General features: G+C 40.8%; 1 protein-coding gene across 7 annotated transcripts in view; it reads right to left on the reverse strand.

The window, feature by feature from the left end:
• The window catches only part of TPP2 (tripeptidyl peptidase 2), a 68,625-nt gene that overhangs the window by 34,903 nt on the left and 14,503 nt on the right, over positions 1–19,219 (reverse strand). For 5 of the 7 annotated variants that reach the window (XR_014255982.1, XR_014255983.1, XM_082434601.1 and 2 more), the window contains exons 3-10: positions 18,152–18,247; positions 15,995–16,099; positions 14,946–15,002; positions 12,871–12,995; positions 8,673–8,836; positions 6,732–6,886; positions 6,009–6,085; positions 1,580–1,707 (exon numbers count right to left, since the gene is read on the reverse strand). Coding sequence is in view for 5 of the 7 variants with exons in the window: in XM_082434601.1 (XP_082290727.1) it covers positions 1,580–1,707; positions 6,009–6,085; positions 6,732–6,886; positions 8,673–8,836; positions 12,871–12,995; positions 14,946–15,002; positions 15,995–16,099; positions 18,152–18,247 (907 nt within the window). In the remaining 2 variants the exon portion in view is untranslated. The remainder of the gene's footprint in view (positions 1–1,579; positions 1,708–6,008; positions 6,086–6,731; positions 6,887–8,672; positions 8,837–12,870; positions 12,996–14,945; positions 15,003–15,994; positions 16,100–18,151; positions 18,248–19,219) is intronic. The other 2 variants (XM_082434603.1, XM_082434604.1) reach the window with 1 other exon arrangement.

Below are 19,219 nucleotides of genomic sequence, written 5' to 3' on the forward strand. Positions count from 1 at the left end.
TTAGATACCTTTGAGATCTATTTTCTGTTTCATTTTAATTTGTGTACTTAAAAATATCTAGAGATCCGGAATACACAAGGGATGTATCACTGGCAGGCACTGTTAACACATGATTTAACAGAATTACTGAATCAAAAAGTTTCAAACTACATAAAGGGGTCCAGTGGTAAAGAATCCACCTTGCAACACAGGGGACGTGGGTTCGATTCCTGGGAACTAAGATCCCACATGCCGCAGGGCAACTAAGCCTGTGTGCTACAACTACTGAGCCCGTGCGCCTCAAACTACAGCGCCCATGCACTCTGGAACCCGCATGCCACAACTAGAGAGAAGCCCACGCACCACCACGAAAAAGATCGTGCATGCCTCAACGAAGATGCCAGGTGCCGCAACAAAGACCCGACGCAGCCAAAAAAAAAAAAAAAAAAAACCGAAAAAACCAAATTACATAAAGCAAGCTACACCTTGCTTAAAATTTGCAAGCTATAAATAAAAGCACGTCCTATAAACATAAGGTCACTGATATTTCAAAACAAAAACATTTTCAAAAGGACCAGTTTGTTCTAAGCTTTGATGCCCAAATTTTGTTGTGTTGTATCTACAACATCAATAATATCTTTACAACTATAATAACACCTATGATATGTATAATATGTACATATCTGTGCAGTTATTGATGGATAGACCAGAAAAACTGTTTGGGACCAGTTTTTATAGTCATGCATCCAATCACAAATGTTAAGAGGTGTAAGCTTTATTTTGATCCCAAATTTAAAAATAAACCAAAAAACTTTAGGCCTCATTTACTACATAAGGGATCTCTCAATTCATCCTCCTCATTCATGCTCATATTAAAAAAAATCAGGGGTGGGTTTCATGTTTTGTGGGGGGGGGGGTTTGCACAAGGTGGCAGCTACTGTACTATAATGGAAGTTAATTTGATTATTTTCATATTATGACTGCAACTAATTTTGCTCTCCTACAACTCCTGTTGACAGGCATTTTATCCCGTTAGATTACAGTGAAACAACACTGCATCAGATCCTGAAGACCAAAGAGTAGGAAAAAGCCACATTCATAGAAGAAATGTGATTCGACTGCTTTTCACAATAATGAAGCTCCCTTCCTCTACATCTAAATCTTTCTGCATGTTCCAAGAGAAATTAAAGGAGGAAGCGCGACTATAAATAAGTTGCCCTACACTATAAATAAGAAGTGAAGCAAGCGTCTTTATTTATGCTGTTTACTTAGCCTGGAAAGCCCTTCCCTTGCCCGTTTCTACCTATTAAAATCCTCATTCCCACACTGCTTTCAGAAAGCCTCGCCCAAATTCTCAAAGCAGAGGTAACTGTACATCTGTAATCCCACAGCCCTGGATCTGTACTTCCAGCAAACCCCTTACTCCAGGCTGCCGTAGGGGAAATCCTAGATCAGCAAGTCCCTACTAGATTTCACTTTCCTAAGGATCTACTTAAGGCTCACAGTGTCTTGCATAGAGTAGAGATACAGCTAACATTGGATGAACTGAGGTTTTTTTGCCTGCTTGTTTTTAAGTCTATTTGTAAAACAGGAAACTAACCTATCACACTTGATGTGGTTCCTCCTGGGCACCCGACTGTAGAAAGGCAGGGGCCGTTATTCCCAGCACTTGAAACATAAATTATGTTATGCTTCCACACGGCTTCACTAATTACTTCACATATTCTCCTGAAAGAGAGACACAATTCCGCTGAACATATAAAACTGTCCCACTTTTCAAGAACTATATTACAATATGAAAATATTTTCAAACATGGTTTATATGAAAAAACAAACCAAACAAGGGCTCTAAGTAGCAGAAGCAAGATGGTGGTCACGGGTCAGGAGGGGTGCTTCAGAATCACTCAGGGACATTCTCAAACTACAAGTGCTTAGCTCCTATTGCCAAAGTGTTTGTAATACCAAAATAGGCTCAAACGCACGGTTAAGTAAATTTCGGCACATCCACCACTGGTGGAACACGGTACAGCCATCCCAAGAGATACACCCTAGTTGGATTTTAGCGGAGGGAAGGAGTTAGGAGGCCCCAGGTCAAACAAGACGAAAATGCTAGATACAAAACTGAACATATGTGGGGAAAATAAACTACAAAAGGACCAAGAGCAAAGACTGAACCATTAGCAGTGACTGGGTGGTGGGACAACGGGGGGTCCACCTCCATCTACCACTTAAGGTATTCAGAAATGACTCCTCGGGGATCCCCACACACAGTCGTGACGAGTGGCAAAGGTGAAAGTGGAAATAAGGCACTAAGAAGACCTTAAGTGTGGGATTTAAAATATGAGAAATCTGGTTAGAGCTTGACAGCAAATAAGAAAAATCTACTGGTATTAATTAAAGGAGACAAAGTTAGACCACAAGGAAGAAAATGGGGTCAATATAAAAAATGTAAAGGGCCAAGGACACTCCAAAGTGATAAATGTGAAGGAAGGAACACTAGGGAAAGAAGACTTTAAAAGAAGGAATGTTAAAGGAGAGAAAGAAATACACTGAGGTAATCAAGCTACTGAAGCAAGAGAAGAAGAGGCGAGATTACGTTCATGGATGAAACAACTGAGACAGAGGGTACTTGTGAGACATTCCTTTCCTGCCCCACAAGGGACTTAGTACCAGTGATCTGAGAAAATTAAGGTGTTTTTTTTTTTTTCTTTAACTTTTTAAACTTTTTATTTTTTAAATTAACATACAGTAAAATTGACTTTCTCTTTGGTGTACAGTTCTATGAGATTTAACACATGTATAGACTGTGCAACCACCACCATAAACACAGTAATAATTTTAGCACCTCATTAAAAAATCTCCCAGTGTTATCTGTCCATTTGTAGTTACATGTTCCCTTCTAAGCCCTGGCAACCACTGATCATTCTTGATTCCAGTCATTGTGTCTTTTTCAGCATGTCACATAAATACAATCTTGAGATATACAAGATTGGGTGTATGTGGATGGTGGGTGCATGTGGATGGTGGGTGTATGTGGACGGTGGGTGTATGTGGATGGTGGGTGTATAGGGATGATGGGTGTATGTGGACGGTGGGTGCATGTGGATGGTGGGTGTATGTGGACGGTGGGTGTATGTGGATGGTGGGTGTAAAGGGATGGTGGGTGTATGTGGACGGTGGGTGTATGTGGATGGTGGGTGTAAAGGGATGGTGGGTGTATGTGGATGGTGGGTGTAAAGGGATGATGGGTGTATGTGGCTGGTGGGTGTATGGGGATGGTGGGTGTATGTGGCTGGTGGGTGTATGTGGACGGTGGGTGTATGGGGATGGTGGGTGTATGGGGATGGTGGGTGTATGTGGATGGTGGGTGTAAAGGGATGATGGGTGTATGGGGATGGTGGGTGTATGTGGTTCATGGGTGTATGTGGACGGTGGGTGTATAGGGATAGTGGGTGTAAAGGGATGATGGGTGTATGTGGCTGGTGGGTGTATGTGGATGGTGGGTGTATGGGGATGGTGGGTGTATGTGGATGGTGGGTGTATGTGGCTGGTGGGTGTATGTGGATGGTGGGTGTAAAGGGATGGTGGGTGTATGTGGATGGTGGGTGTATGGGGATGGTGGGTGTATAGGGATGATGGGTGTATGTGGATGGTGGGTGTATGTGGATGGTGGGTGTATAGGGATGGTGGGTGTATGTGGATGGTGGGTGTAAAGGGATGGTGGGTGTATGTGGATGGTGGGTGTAAAGGGATGGTGGGTGTATGTGGATGGTGGGTGTAAAGGGATGGTGGGTGTATGTGGATGGTGGGTGTAAAGGGATGGTGGGTGTATGTGGATGGTGGGTGTATGTGGATGGTGGGTGTATGTGGATGGTGGGTGTATGTGGATGGTGGGTGTAAAGGGATGGTGGGTGTATGTGGATGGTGGGTGTAAAGGGATGGTGGGTGTATGTGGATGGTGGGTGTAAAGGGATGATGGGTGTATGTGGATGGTGAGTGTAAAGGGATGGTGGGTGTATGTGGATGGTGGGTGTATGTGGATGGTGGGTGTATAGGGATGGTGGGTGTATGTGGATGGTGGGTGTAAAGGGATGGTGGGTGTATGTGGATGGTGGGTGTAAAGGGATGGTGGGTGTATGTGGATGGTGGGTGTAAAGGGATGGTGGGTGTATGTGGATGGTGGGTGTATGTGGATGGTGGGTGTATGTGGATGGTGGGTGTATGTGGATGGTGGGTGTATGTGGATGGTGGGTGTAAAGGGATGATGGGTGTATGTGGCTGGTGGGTGTATGTGGCTGGTGGGTGTATGGGGATGGTGGGTGTATGTGGATGGTGGGTGCATGTGGCTGGTGGGTGTATGTGGCTGGTGGGTGTATGTGGATGGTAGGTGTATGGGGATGGTGGGTGTATGTGGATGGTGGGTGTATGGGGATGGTGGGTGTATGGGGATGGTGGGTGTATAGGGATGATGGGTGTATGTGGATGGTGGGTGTATGTGGATGGTGGGTGTATAGGGATGGTGAGTGTATGTGGATGGTGGGTGTAAAGGGATGGTGGGTGTATGTGGATGGTGAGTGTAAAGGGATGGTGGGTGTATGTGGATGGTGGGTGTATGTGGATGGTGGGTGTATAGGGATGGTGGGTGTATGTGGATGGTGGGTGTATGTGGATGGTGGGTGTATGGGGATGGTGGGTGTATAGGGATGATGGGTGTATGTGGCTGGTGGGTGTAAAGGGATGGTGGGTGTATGTGGATGGTGGGTGTAAAGGGATGATGGGTGTATGTGGCTGGTGGGTGTAAAGGGATGGTGGGTGTATGTGGCTGGTGGGTGTATGTGGACGGTGGGTGTATAGGGATGGTGGGTGTAAAGGGATGGTGGGTGTAAAGGGATGGTGGGTGTATTGGGATGGTGGGTGTATGTGGATGGTGGGTGTAAAGGGATGGTGGGTGTATGTGGATGGTGGGTGTATGTGGATGGTGGGTGTATATGTATGGTGTGGTGGGGAGTGGGGGAGAGGTGTTCAATAAGTAAACACTCTGAATAAGGTAATTTCAAAGTTATTACTATGAAGGAAAAAGAGGCAAGGCAACATGAGGTCAAGGCTAAGCCAGTGGACTTGGCGGCAGGAAGATCCTGACGGCACAGGGAGGGGGTGGGGCAGTGAGACACGTCCATGGAAAACAGTGAACGTACGTAACTAAGTTTTGCTGGAAAGTAAGTGAAGGCCGTGTGAAATGAAGAGGTTTTTTAGTTAGTTAGTTTTAAAGCTAGCAGGTACTAGAGCATGTCTGTGTAGTAATAACGACAGCCCAGGAAAGGAGAGGGATGATGCTGGAGCAGTCTTTGAGGAAAGAGGAGATGAGAGCCAGATCGTAAGTGCCTGAGTGGCTTTCGATCCCGGCACTTCTTTCATTACAGAGGAAGGGAAGGCAGAAGGTTGGGTCAGATAGGTCACAGGAAGGGCATGGAAGTTCCCTCTGAGCGCTTCTATTTTCTCTGGGAAAGAAAGACGTGAGGACATCAGCGGAGGAATGAAAGGGGAGGTCGCTGAAAGTCTCCGAGGAGAAAAGAAGGTGTACAATGGCCATCCAGGAGTGGAAGGGCACGTGCAGTGTGACCAAAGACGATGCTGACGAACATCTCCGATTCGCGGTCATAAACGAAGTATGACATCAGTGTGACCTCCACAGACCCGGGCAGATGAGTTGTGTGATCACTGAAGGATCTGCCGGGCTTCCACAAGTCTAGATTCTGTCAGGAAAGTACACCTGGAAGAGGTCAGGCTGCGTGTGGATGAGGAATTCTAGTGACGGATGGGCCGTCGGGTCCACCTGGCTGGCTAGGAGGGGAAAACTACATCAAAGATGTGACTGTGGGAATGGGGCGGGGTTCTCAGAGACAGACAGTTACCATCTTCCCACCGAGTCTGCTCTTTTTCAGTTGTAATATCCAATCCAGTTCTAAAAAGCATTTAATACTTTTCATCAGCTAAGCTTCTATGGCTGACAAGTGCCAAAGAACACTCACCCAGAATTTGGCCAATGAGTTGCTTCTCCATAGCTGTAGTTGACAAGATCACACTTATGATTTATAACCTCTATCATCTATTGAAAAGATTAAGAGTCCAGTTTAGGCAGCCATTTATAGAAACAGATGAGCCAGTACAATAAAGGCATGGAATCCCATAGTTTCTTAACCAATCGTATTCCAATTCAAATCTAAATTTATGAGTTATCCTCAGGCATATGGTTGATAAACTTAAAAAAATGTAGGAGGGAGTCACAGAGTACAGGAAGTAGTCAATAAAAAACAAACTAGCATTTGCAGAGTGGAGTCGGGGAGAGGAAGGGGGATGGAATGGTTCTTATTAAAGTCTAAATTCGCTAAAGTAAAATGTAATTCATATGTTAAAATGAAATGCAGAATAATAAATTCTTCCCACTGACGGAGCAAGCTGGCTAAGAGGTCCTTTTGCTTTTTAAAGTAGCTCAAAATAGCTTGCTAAGGGATTTACTAGAAGTGAGAGTATAATGTAAATAATATTTTCATAGTTTCCAAAAAACTTTATCCTAATAATTTTCAATAAAAATATTTTTTAAATGAATTAAGCATTTTTGCTTTTAAAAAAAAGTCCTATACACCAAATACAGTTCCACATATTTTTTGTAAAGCCAGAGCACTTTATAAACCTGAAAATATCCATGATCATTAGTCATTAGTCTTTGAAGTCAACAGCTCACAAATACTCACAGCTCTGATAAGGCCTGTGCCTGTTTCCATGGTGCTTAGCCTTGTATCACCAATCTTGATGGAAAGAATCTGAGCACCAGGAGCCACGCCATTCCGTTCAGGTTCTTCTGGAAAATGCCCGGCAGCTATACTAGCTACGTGTGTTCCGTGAGCTCCTAGAGGCAAAAAGGGGAGGAGATGACAAAACATCCTCAGAGACTCCAAGTTTTAACCATTAGATTCAATTTGCACATTATTAATCACAATAAAAGTAATAGAATAAAAATATAGTCTTATCTTAACATCTAATAGTGTATTATTATCTTAAGTCTCGTAACGATAATTCACAAAAAATGAATTACACACACTATTCTGTCACCCTGGATTCTACACCCCGTTCACTGAGAGTGAAAATGTAAGTCACAGAGGCGAGAAAATATCTGCAACATATGTAACTGACAAAGAGCTAATATCCAGAACATAATCTTTCGAATTCAAAAGGAAAATGGGTAAAACACTTGAAAAAGCATTTCCCAAAAGAGAATAACCAAATGGCAAATATACGTATGAAAAGATGTGTAACGTCGTTAGTCACCCGGAAAATACAAACGAAAGCCACACTGAGGTGCCTCTTACTACGGCTCTGAGCCTGGCAGTGGCAACTGTGGGTGGGGACGTGCACGCACCCCCTGCTGCGGGGCGTAAAGGGAGCAGCCGCTGTGAAGAGGAGCCCCGAGAGTCTTAAACAGGTAACCACCACACCCAACCAGTTCTCCCAGATGCTGGTCCAAATTAAACAAAAACGTATTTCCACAAAGACCTGTACACAACTGCTGAAACAATCCAAATGTGCATCAACAGGTGAATGGATAAACAAACCATGGTGGATGCACATGACGAAATACTACTCAGCAATAAGGAACAAGCTAGTTACAATCACAATATGGATTCTGAAATAGGCAGGCAAAAAAACAATTTTTCTTTCATTCCATTTATATAAAACTCTAGAAAAGGTAAAGTAAGCTAGAGAGGACAGAAAGCAGTTCAGCGGCTTCCTGAGGATGTGCGTGGAGACAGGGCTGGGTTATAAAGGAAGACGTGCCAACTTCTGGGGGTGATGAATACATTTGTAATTTTGATTGTGGTGATGGTGTCCTGGGTGTATGCACATATCAAAACTCACCAAACCGCGTGTATGCATACGTGCCGTTTCCTGTACTTCAGCTGTACCTCAACAGAGCTTGCGGAGGGGGAGGGAAAGAGCTGGCTGTCCTACTTCACTCTCCTTCTCCCGCCCTATAAGTAACCACTACCCTTACCCTGAAGCTGGTACGCACATTCTTCCCACCTATGTTTTTATATTTTTACCACACACACACACGCATAAACATAATGTTGTTTGGCATGTTTAAAAATTTTACACAAATGTTTTACCATGAGTACATTTTTTTCAGTAAAGTTTATGTATCTGAGATTTATGCATACAGGTATATGTAGATTTATTCATTTTCATTCCTATATAATGTATTCCACAGGATGAATAACACAAGTTTTTTAAAAAAACCTATTCTTTTGTTGATGGGTATTTAAAAAGTTTACAACTTTTTCAAAATTACATAGAATGCTGTAGTGAGGATCCTTTTACCTGACTCTTTGCACTCATGGGTGAATTTTCAAGGGTTAATATTTGGAGGTGAAATTACTGTTCATAAGATGAATTATGCTGATGTATTTTTTGTGGTTGGACCATGCTTATACTCCTCGAATGGAGCCTACATGGTTATGGGTTTTAAAAAAGCCAGGGAATTTCCAGGGAATCAAGTCACATCCATTATTCCAGACCTAGTTCTTTAGTAGGGATCATTCGATTAAATTCTCTATAAGGCTGCTTCTGGCTAGAAGAATTTGTCATCTTACCACTTTGTAAGTTTATCTCTAGTTAGCAAATCTGAAGCAGAATACCTCCACTCGTCACTATGGAGAGCAGGTTTCCATCTTCATATATATTAACGGAGTAATTCAACATCTCAGCTGTGCCAAAGGAGCCATATTCCTGGGCCTCTCTGTAATTTCTCAAAACCGTAGATTTACTCAAATCCCCATCTTCATTCGAAGCAATGCAGGCTCTGTAAGATGAGAATAAAGAGTAGGTAATGAAATTTATCTTATTTTCTTACTTTTTAAAAAATCATGCAATACTGTTTCTCGGATGTCTTCTCACCACTCTATCTGCTTTTACCATAACAAACATGGCAACTGCCTGTTTCACAGAGTCGACAGTAAAGATTAGGTAAAATAACTTACAGGAACCAGCCCTTAAATGAAGTCATGTACAGAGAGCTTTAGGAACTGTCCTTCACGAAACTCCAGGCACAAGACCATCTATCTGCTTAAGGAATCAGCCCAAAGCTTAGCCTCGACCTTTAGAATAGTTAAGGGTGATTCTCACAACACAGTTTAGGCCCTGCTTCCTTCCGCTTCTTTTAGAACTGATTTCATGAATCCAACAGCGTACGCAGGCCCTCGAAACTAGATGAACTACACGGAGCCTCGGACTCATATTTATAACAGCCTTAGGCAAACATTTATTTTTCACAAGAAGCATTTTCTACAGTTTCATGGTTGTCCTCCTGTCTGCTCTTTCCTCATTTTATTCACTTTTTAATTTTTAAAATATATATTCCAAACACTTTAGAAGATAGTCTGATTAAAACTAAATAAATCTAAAACAGTCATAAACGAAATGTACGTCATTTAAGGATCAACATTATGTGTTTAGCTATTAGACCTTTCTGCTCATTTTCTAAATAAGAAGAACTGTGTTTTAACAAGCTAAGTACATCAATCACAATCGCTATAATGAATTAATGGAAGCCCACCAGTATAGTGTAGAGAGGGCGTTATTATAAATACTAAGGCATACATTTCATTAGCACACTACATCAATTTGGAAAGAAGAATCTCTGAAATGATCGGTTTGTTTTTATGTATACTCCAATGTGCGCCTAAAATGATTTATGGCATGTCAAAAAAATACGTACAATGTAGCAAGACACAGGAGAATGAACACTTACGGGGAGAGTGAGGCAAAGAGAAAACAAGCAGCATATCAAATGGAATCAGAGCTGAGGTTAGCGGATAAAACGTATGCCAACAAAGCTTCCACGTTTGCTAGAAAGCAGCACCGTTGATGCCAAAATGTAAGTACCTGGCCAGCCTCCATGCTGGAAATCACTCTCAAGTCCTCCCTTTCCCTCACGCGGCCCGTCACACACTGAACTGCTAACAGTTCCTCCATCATTCTCTGCATCTTTCCCCTCTACCCTCAACCCCCTTTCCTACCCTCCGCTCAGCTAACTTGTGCTGACCCTTCAATGACATCTCTCTTGATGCTTCCTAGTCAGGTTCAGATGTTCCCAGGGAGTACTTGCTTCCAGAGTCTAGAGTCCATGGAGCAGCTTCTAGAGAGTCTGCTTGGTACAAAGAAGCTATTTGCCAAATGATGAAAGAAGGCATCAACATCTTTTAACAACATTCTCACAGCAAATACTGTGACACATTTCACAGAGCACTTCTTATAACCACCATCTACATGGAGGGACTCAACAATTCAAGCACCGTATCAAAATATAAATACAAAACTTAGTGACTTCACTAAATAACTCCACAGAGGGCAAATGTGAACATGGTGCAAGGGTATACGTTTCTGAAGGTCTGGTTGGCTTAACTCAAGGGACAGTCGTTAGAAGACAGAGAAGGCCTGTGGACAGGATTAGAGTACGTGTGTGTGAAAAGAATCCACACTTTTCATCAAACTCTCAAAGAAAAACTGAAACGAGGTCAAAAACCACTGAAAAGAAACCAATTAATAGTCTTTCCTTTACGTAGTCCTCTATAAATAGTGTTTCTCCTTTACGTAGTCCTCTATAAATAGTGTTTCTCCAACCAGGTTTTGCTCCCTATTGAGGGACAGTACTTGACACTATGCATCCTGGCAAATACCTGAGTGCAGTCACACTAGGTTACCTGGTTAAGTGCAGAGACAGGGATTTAACAATTAGCAGAATTGTGCCAGGGGGAGGGCAGACCTGACATTCTTGAAACAAAACAGACTCTTAAGGTCACTTTACCTCCCCTCAGAAATGGTTGGCATTTCTGACATGAGACGTGAGAACACCTGCAGACAGTGCCCAGGTTTGCCTTAGGTGATTTGAGATCTTTAAGATTCGCTTCAAAAAATTCTGGATCTCACTCTGAGATGGGGTGGGGGAATCAAAGCCCCATACAATATATAGTATTGTGCAAAAAAAAGTTAGATTATTTCTAGTAGCGCTTGAAAGCATGATTCTGCTGTATTTTTCACTGATTATACTAACATTTTCTAAAATGTTTTCTAGTTATCACAGATTTCACTTCACTTAATATTTGATTAAATTTCATTTCCAACACAAAAATTCCTCAAGATGTCTTAGCATACTGTTGACAAACTATTACACTTATCACTTTCTTTGTCAGTTGTCTTAAAGACCAAGAAAACCTTCTGGAAACATACACTGGCCCCCTGAACATCCTAACCTCAAGCCCTTCCCCTTAGGACAACGTAGTCTGCAGTGTTTCAGCATCTGTAGAAACACTTTAATTGAAACCACCTATTGCTCCACTACCTGATCCCCGCTAACATTAAAGTATTTCCTTAAGTCCTCCTGCGTGTTTTGTAGTAAATTTTCTGCGTACACCGGATTTGGTATCTAGTATTTTCCTCACACTTAACCTTGCTTCCTCTCCCATGACAAAAATCACTGAACGTTTATGACTGGGATTGACTGTATCGTGTTATGCCACGGGGTAGATGTCCCAAAATTTACTAAACCATATGTTTGAACAACTTTTTAATATTACAAACACTTGATCAAAGCTTCTGCAAAGCTTTTGGAAAAAAACTGTTCACAATGTGTGCATACCTGCACATATACACACACCAAACCATACTACAATACACGGAAAAGTTGCATGAATGCTAACTATCATCTAGATTGAAATATTGTTATATGCAAATATTTTATTACCACTTTCAGGCCCAAATGGAGTAGAGATTTCCGATTCAACTGACAATTTTATATACCCGTTATCAAAGATGAGTTAGTACCCACATCTGTGAGAGGAAAGCCCCCTTTTACGTCAGTGCATTATAAACTAAATAACTGGAGATGGCAATCAAATCACCGTATCTTGTTCTGTGTTTGCCACATCTCGGGAAACAATTCTTTGCATATGAGCAGGGACTCAAACTGCAAAACAATTTCTGGAAGGGTCCCTGGTTTATTGCAGCGACCCTGAAACATATATATGCCTAAATACCTGTATTAAGAACATATTCCTGCTTCTACACAGATAGTAATTCAAGAAGACATACTAGCTGACATAAAGAAACACAACTGCAGTGTGTGATTCACTAAGAAAGAAAGTGGAAAATGTACGTGATAGGTAACTTGGTATAAATCATCATTATTAGTAGTAGCAGAAGCAGCAGATACAGCTTACACTTATCCAGTACCTACTATGTCTAGAAACATCAAATTTACAAAACCCTCTAAGGAGGTACGATTATCATCCCAATTAACAGATGAGGAAATAGGCCTAGAGAGGTGCAGATAAAGCATTCAAGCTCACATGCTAGGATTCCGTCTCAGATCTGAGCTCTACACTGCTGCCTGCATCACGCTGCCTCGCTTCAACTTAGCTACTAGGTCTCTGTTGGTAAATCTTTACCCAACTTTCCTCCTCTGCTCTTAAAACATTTATAGGAGATGCTCTGCAACATCCTCGTGCACTTACTTTCCAAACTGCCCAGCTTCAATCAGGAACATTTCTACATACACCAATCATCAACCTGCTAATATTATCTGTTTAATGACTACTATCTGGTTAATGAAATAAGATTCTTTAAAACAGATAAGGGTCAGCTTTCGTGTCTAAAATACTAAGAGGTTCAAAAGGCTTATCTACTAAAACTACCCAAAAGCCAATTTGGCCCTCGAGTAGCTTTGCTTGGAGATACTAATGTCACATAAACCAAATCTCTGGGCAGTTCTGAGGGTTTAATGTTCTTCAGAGCAGATAAAATGACTTTTAAAGGAAGAACTGGAAACACACGGCTTACCCCCAGGTCTCACCATCATGCCACACCAAGCAGTCATATACAGGGCCAGGATCACTGTATTTTTTCTCAAAAGAGTTAAGCAATTCCACTTGACTTTGAAGCTCCTCCTTGATTAGTTTATTTGCCTAACAATTAGAACAGATGTTAACATTAGCACATTTTGTGCTCTTGAAAAGTGGTATTAACATACAACCAAAGACACCAAAGGCACAGTGTGACCCAATAGTAAAGTCATTTTACCCTGGAAAAATGTAAGAAAATTTTCTTTTTATATCCGTGCAACTTGTAGTCCAGTTAGTTTAGTGGCAGTAACAATTAAAATATTAAACAGTAAAAAATACTTCTTTTACTCACTATCATATTCAGTCACTCCCTACAGCTGTTTTGGGAAAGACACGGTGCTACATGGTGGTGCTATCATTTGGCCAAGGGTGTTGGTCACATACCTATAATTGTGTAATTCATTTCCAAAAGTAATGCTAAAATTGTTATAAAATAGTTTCTCTATCGACTTTTAGATTTTTATATCAGGAACATTTCCATTTCAAATTCGTTTCTTAAGAAGCCAAATAAATAACAGGAACCATGAACAGTCTTACCTCTTTTAGAATTCGCTAAGTTAAGTACATACTATGTTCATGACCAAGTACATACAAGCTGCTATTCAACCATTTTGATCTACAAAAATGGGAAATTCATATGCTTCAACCTAGGCACTTTTTTAAACTACATACTATATTAGACTGCCCTACATTCACCTGAATAGTCCTAATGAATAAAAATTTAAGTTTCACATGTTCCCAAAATCTGAAGTTGTGCTTCATTTTTATTTATCCAATATATTCAACATTTACTCCTCCTTAAGGAAAAAGACAATTAAATAAACAATTCTGGCATACAATATAAAAAGGATAATTAAATTCAGATCCCTCTTTCTATAAAGTTAGTTGTCTATATGTAGCACCTGAAATACTACATTTCATGTCTCCAATAGGAGGCTGAAGAACAAATCTTGGTCTAATAGAAGATTATACAGCTGTTAAAAAAGGATGATGTACACAGATTAATAAAAGTTAAATGTGTACGTAGATCTATACAGGCCAGTGGACCTTGACCCAAGCTGCATGTTAATTAAAACTCCTGAAGAGTTTTAAAAATGCTTGCCTCCTCTGCAAGGTTTTGATTTAATTCCTCTCTAGGGCACAAGCACTGACAGTTCTTAAAGTTCCTGATGCGACTCTAATATGCACCTAGGGCTGAGAACCACTAATACAATTCCATTTCTTATTAAGAAATGCATGCATTAGAAGCCTAAATAGACATTTCCCCAAAGAAGACATACGGATGGCCAACAGGCATGTGAAAAGATGCTCACCATCACTAATTATTAGAGAAATGCAAATCAAAACTACAATGAGGTATCACCTCACACCGGTCAGAATGGCCATCATCAAAAAGTCTACAAATAATAAATGCTGGAGAGGATGTGGAGAAAAGGGAACCCTCTTACACTGTTGGTGGGAATGTAAACTGGTGCAGCCACTATGGCAAACAGTATGGAGATTCCTTAAAAAAACTAAAAATAGAGCTACCATATGACCCAGCAATCCCACTCCAGGGCATATACCTGGAAAAGACGAAAACTCCAATTTGAAAAGATACATGCACCCCAGAGGTCATAGCAGCACTATTTACAATAGCCAAGACAAGGAAGCAACCTAAATGTCCATCAACAGATGAATGGATAAAGAAAATGTGGTACATACATACAATGGAATATTACTCAGCCATAAAAAGGAACGAAATAATGTCATTTGCAGCAACATGGATGAACCTAGAGATTAAATACTAAGTGAAGTAAATCAGAAAGAGAAAGACAAATACCATATGATATCACTTACATATGGAATCTAAAAAAAATGATACAAATGAACTTACTGACATAACAGAAAAGACTCACAGACACAGAAAACAAACTTATGGTTACCGAAGGTGGAAGGCGGGAGGGATAAATTAGGAATTTGGGATTAACAGATACACACTATTACACATTAAATAGATAAACAAGGACCTACTGTATAGCACAGGGAACTATATTCAATATCTTGTAATAATCTATAATGGGAAAGAATCTGAAAAAGAATATATATATATGTATGTGTAACTGAATCACTTTGCTGTACACCTAAAACATTGTAAATCAACTATACTTCAATAAAAAAATTCATTAAAGAAGAGAAATGCATGCATTAAAAGAAAAATGAAGAAGGATGAATGTCAAGTTGTCATTACCATCCCTGGGCGGTGGCATTTCAGAGGCTTTCACTTGCTAAACTTTACATATCTGTGTTGCCCCAAAGTTTCTGCAGCCACCATTCATTATTTTCATAATAAACCAAGAATTATTTTCATTTTATAAACTGATTCACAAAAATATAACGGCAAGGATGTTGCACAATGGGAGCTCTCGTACGCTTCCTGTGGAATTGGTACGATCACTTTATAACCCGTCAAAAGACAGGCACGAGAATTTTCAAAATAGCATTTTTCGTAATAGCCAAAAACTGAAAACAAAGCAAGTATCAATCTGCAGAACGGATACATAAATCATGGCCCATCAATTATACAGCAAGGAAAGTAAACTACTGCAACACCCCACACATGGAGGAACCTCACAAAAAACAACGAACGAAAGCAGCTACGCATAGGAGAACACACACTGTATGAGTCCATTTTACAAAGTTCAAAACAGGTTCAAGTCATCCGATAAGTGTCGGACATCAGGACGGTGGCTGCTCTGGGGAGGAAGCAGCAGCGAGTAGGAAGAGGCGAGAGAGGGGCCGGGGCGCTGCATATAGGGGCTGCTCACTTTGTGACAGTTCATGACAGTTCATGACAATACACTGCGGAGTCATGCACTTTTACGTGTGTGTGTTCTGTGTTTGTTAAGAACTTTTAAACAATTGATAGATACATATATAAACTGACTTCAGGAAAAATAAGCAAAGAAAAATTAGTAAAAGCAAACAACTTAAAACTTGTGAAAAAGAGTCTATTAATTCTCTAAGAACTCTTAATTCTCTGAGGACATGGTAACGTTTAAATAAAAGCGACTAGCACCAACTTGGGAAGGGCAATTGTTGGCAACGTCGAATTCTTCCTGCTTTCGACAGGCTTCTGCAAGGGCGACTCTGTGAACAGGGTCCCAAATTTTTTCCTTCCGTTCTTTCTGCAAAGACAGAAAAATGACCTTCCGATGAGGTTGACAAATATTCAGGTAAACCTAGACAGTCATTTATAGTTGTTATGAGTTGTGATGCTACACAATTCTCCTATAAAGGTTAAAAAAATCATTTATAATCAAGCTGATAAAGCAAAGGACCAGCTATAAAAAATTGATTAGTTAACTCACCACATCTAGGTTTTAAGAGAACAAGTTTACCAAGGCACAACCAAATGTATTTTTACACATCATATGTCCCAATTTAAATCCTTCCCTTCTCCAAGAATAACTAATACCATGTCAGGTAACTGACTGAAATCCCAGTCATTGAAGAAAAAGTTTATTCTGAACCCTTACAGAACTGGGAAATGCCTTCAGCCAAGAGCAAGCAGAAGACAGGAGTAAGAGTGCCTGCAGTTGCATTTTGATGGACCTGCCGGCTTCCTCAATCTCCTTCCTCTCTAGCCTGTTTTTTTTCCCCACCCTCGTTGACTTGATAGGGTTCTTTGCTACTGAAATTGGTCTTACTTTCATCTCTAGTGCCTCTCAATGGAAGTCTGCTAGTTAAAGAAATCCTTTCCAGTAAAATAATCAACTCCACTGAGCTAAGGAAGGGGATCCGCTTTAATTTAACCACTCTATTTGTATGTTAATTTGTACCTTAACACGGTTGATTAAATTTAATATAGTGCATAAAAATACTATGCATTTATGGGGCTTCCCTGGTGGTGCAGTGGTTGAGAATCTGCCTGCCAATGCAGGGGACACGGGTTCGAGCCCTGGTCTGGGAAGATCCCACATGCCGCGGAGCAGCTAGGCCCGTGAGCCACAATTGCTGAGCCTGCACGTCTGGAGCCTGTGCTCCGCAACAAGAGAGGCCGTGACAGTGAGAGGCCGGCGCACCGCGATGAAGAGTGGCCCCCACTCGCCGCAACTGGAGAAAGCCCTCGCACAGAAGCGAAGACCCAACACATCCATAAATAAAAAATAAAAAAAATAAAAAATACTATGCATTTCAGCCTGAAATTTTAAAATAAAATAGTATCCAATAAAAGTTGAGTTATGTGCATTTAATTTTTGTATTTTTTTTTTCAGAATGATTGGAATCTGACAAATAAGTAAAGGTTATATATGTAAAGTACTGAGTAACTTCCTATGGTTCACTGACCCCTGGAGAAGCAAATCACAATACTAGATTAGATAGAAGGGCCCACAGGTCTTACCCATGAGGCCCCTCTGCAAGGATCACACCTTGTTTTATAGTTGAAACGTGTATGGGCTACTAGTGTCAGCGGTCCTCTAACACAGCACTGTCAAATACGGCAGCCACTAGCCACATGTTGCTATTAAAACTTAAATTTTAAAATATTACATAAAATTAAAATTTCATTTCCTTAATCACACTAGCCACATTTCAAGTTCTCAACAGTTATTTGTGGCTCATGGCCACCACGATGGACGGATAATGAACATTTCAAACCTTTCCATCTCACTGAAAGGTCTATTGCGTTGTCTTAAAGCAGGCTCCTTCTCTTTCAATTCACAGTTCTTATCTCTCTAATGACAGACTGTGTTTCCTATCCTTCAGCTGCTTTAGGTCTGGGTAATTCTTTCCCTAATACTGAATGATGACTGGGATCAAGAAAGCTAGGTAAAGACTAAGAAAATGGGACAAATTACCATAGAAACAATAGCAACGGGAATAAATAAGGCAATCCACTTTAAATCGACTGTCTTTAACTTTTCTGAAGTTAAAAAAAAGTCCTTCAAAAATCCAATGAAAGCATATCCCATCTCCCAGAAAAACACAAATACACAGAATTTGAATATAATTTCAAGGTACTCACAGATTCCCTAAACTTATCCATATATCCAAGATTAAGAACCACGAATGCGTGACATTCCATTGAACAGAATCTTGCTTTAAGCAGTCACCATTTGAAAGCCTCCCAGACCCCCCAAACAATTAAGTTAGTGAAATTTTAGGAAATGTTTTTTCTTCAGTATGAATAAAATTTGAGGAAGAAAAGAAGTCACTGATACCAGATCGCACGTTACCTGTATTCTTTCCTTGAGAGCCTTTGGATAGAAATCGTAGCCGTTTTTTATGCCAATGTGGTATCTGCCTGAGGGATTTGTCCAGCTCGCAGGAATCTATAAAAGATAAAAAGTACCTTTCTCACTCACTAAATGCTTCCCAATTCCAATAACGTAGCACCGGGGAAACAGGTATTCGAACGGCTCCACTTGGATCGGCAGGCTCATGAGTTAGAGCAACGCTTTTAATATTGTAAGTTGCCACTTAGTATCTCTCTGGCTCTTTTTTTTCCATCAATGAGATGGTTTAAGGAGAATATCTTTCATTTACACAATGCTTTATAAAGTGCTTTCAACATCACATTAAACCACTAAGACCTTCAATTCCCAAGCATCAAGGACACCTCACCTCCCCCTTCGCCACTCCACTGCCCATCAACCAGGGGGAGGGAAGCAACTTACAGAACCTCTCCACCCTGAGATTTCCCATTAAGAAAAAGAACTTCACTCTGTCCTCTACGATACTACAGGGATATGCCCAGATACTAAAAAAAAGAGCTCCTTGAGTTCTTAAGAAAAAAGTTCTATAAAATCATGTTAATTACATATAACATCTTACAATAGTCTTTTCCACTATCTCAAAGTATTTAAAAATAACAGTTCCAGCTTTTAATTAACAGAATGATGTAAAGAGTATGCCCAGTTTACAAATGGAGAAAGCAAAGAAGCAAAAAGAAATTAAATTGCTGGCCCAAACAACAGAAAGGTTGAGAAGAAAACTGGGATCTAGTTCTATCACAGAGACAAAAACGTGGTGGAAGGGATATGGAATTTAAAGTCAGATACACCTGGCAGTGCGCCCAAACTCTGCCACTAACCAGGTGGGACCTACAGGCTTCTGCTCCCTCGTATGCAAAGGGAAGAAAATAATCTTTACCTCCCGATTTGCATGAATAGTAAGACGCATGAACATCAACCAACTGGAAATGTCAATCAAGACAATGGGGACCCTTCGTACTCCTTGTCATCACAGGACCCATGATCACTAAAAACAGCTTTTAAATGCGTACAGATTATGGAGCTGAGCCA

The sequence above is a fragment of the Balaenoptera physalus genome (genome assembly GCF_965194825.1).
Source record: "Balaenoptera physalus genome assembly, chromosome: 18".
Lineage (NCBI taxonomy): Eukaryota > Metazoa > Chordata > Mammalia > Artiodactyla > Balaenopteridae > Balaenoptera > Balaenoptera physalus.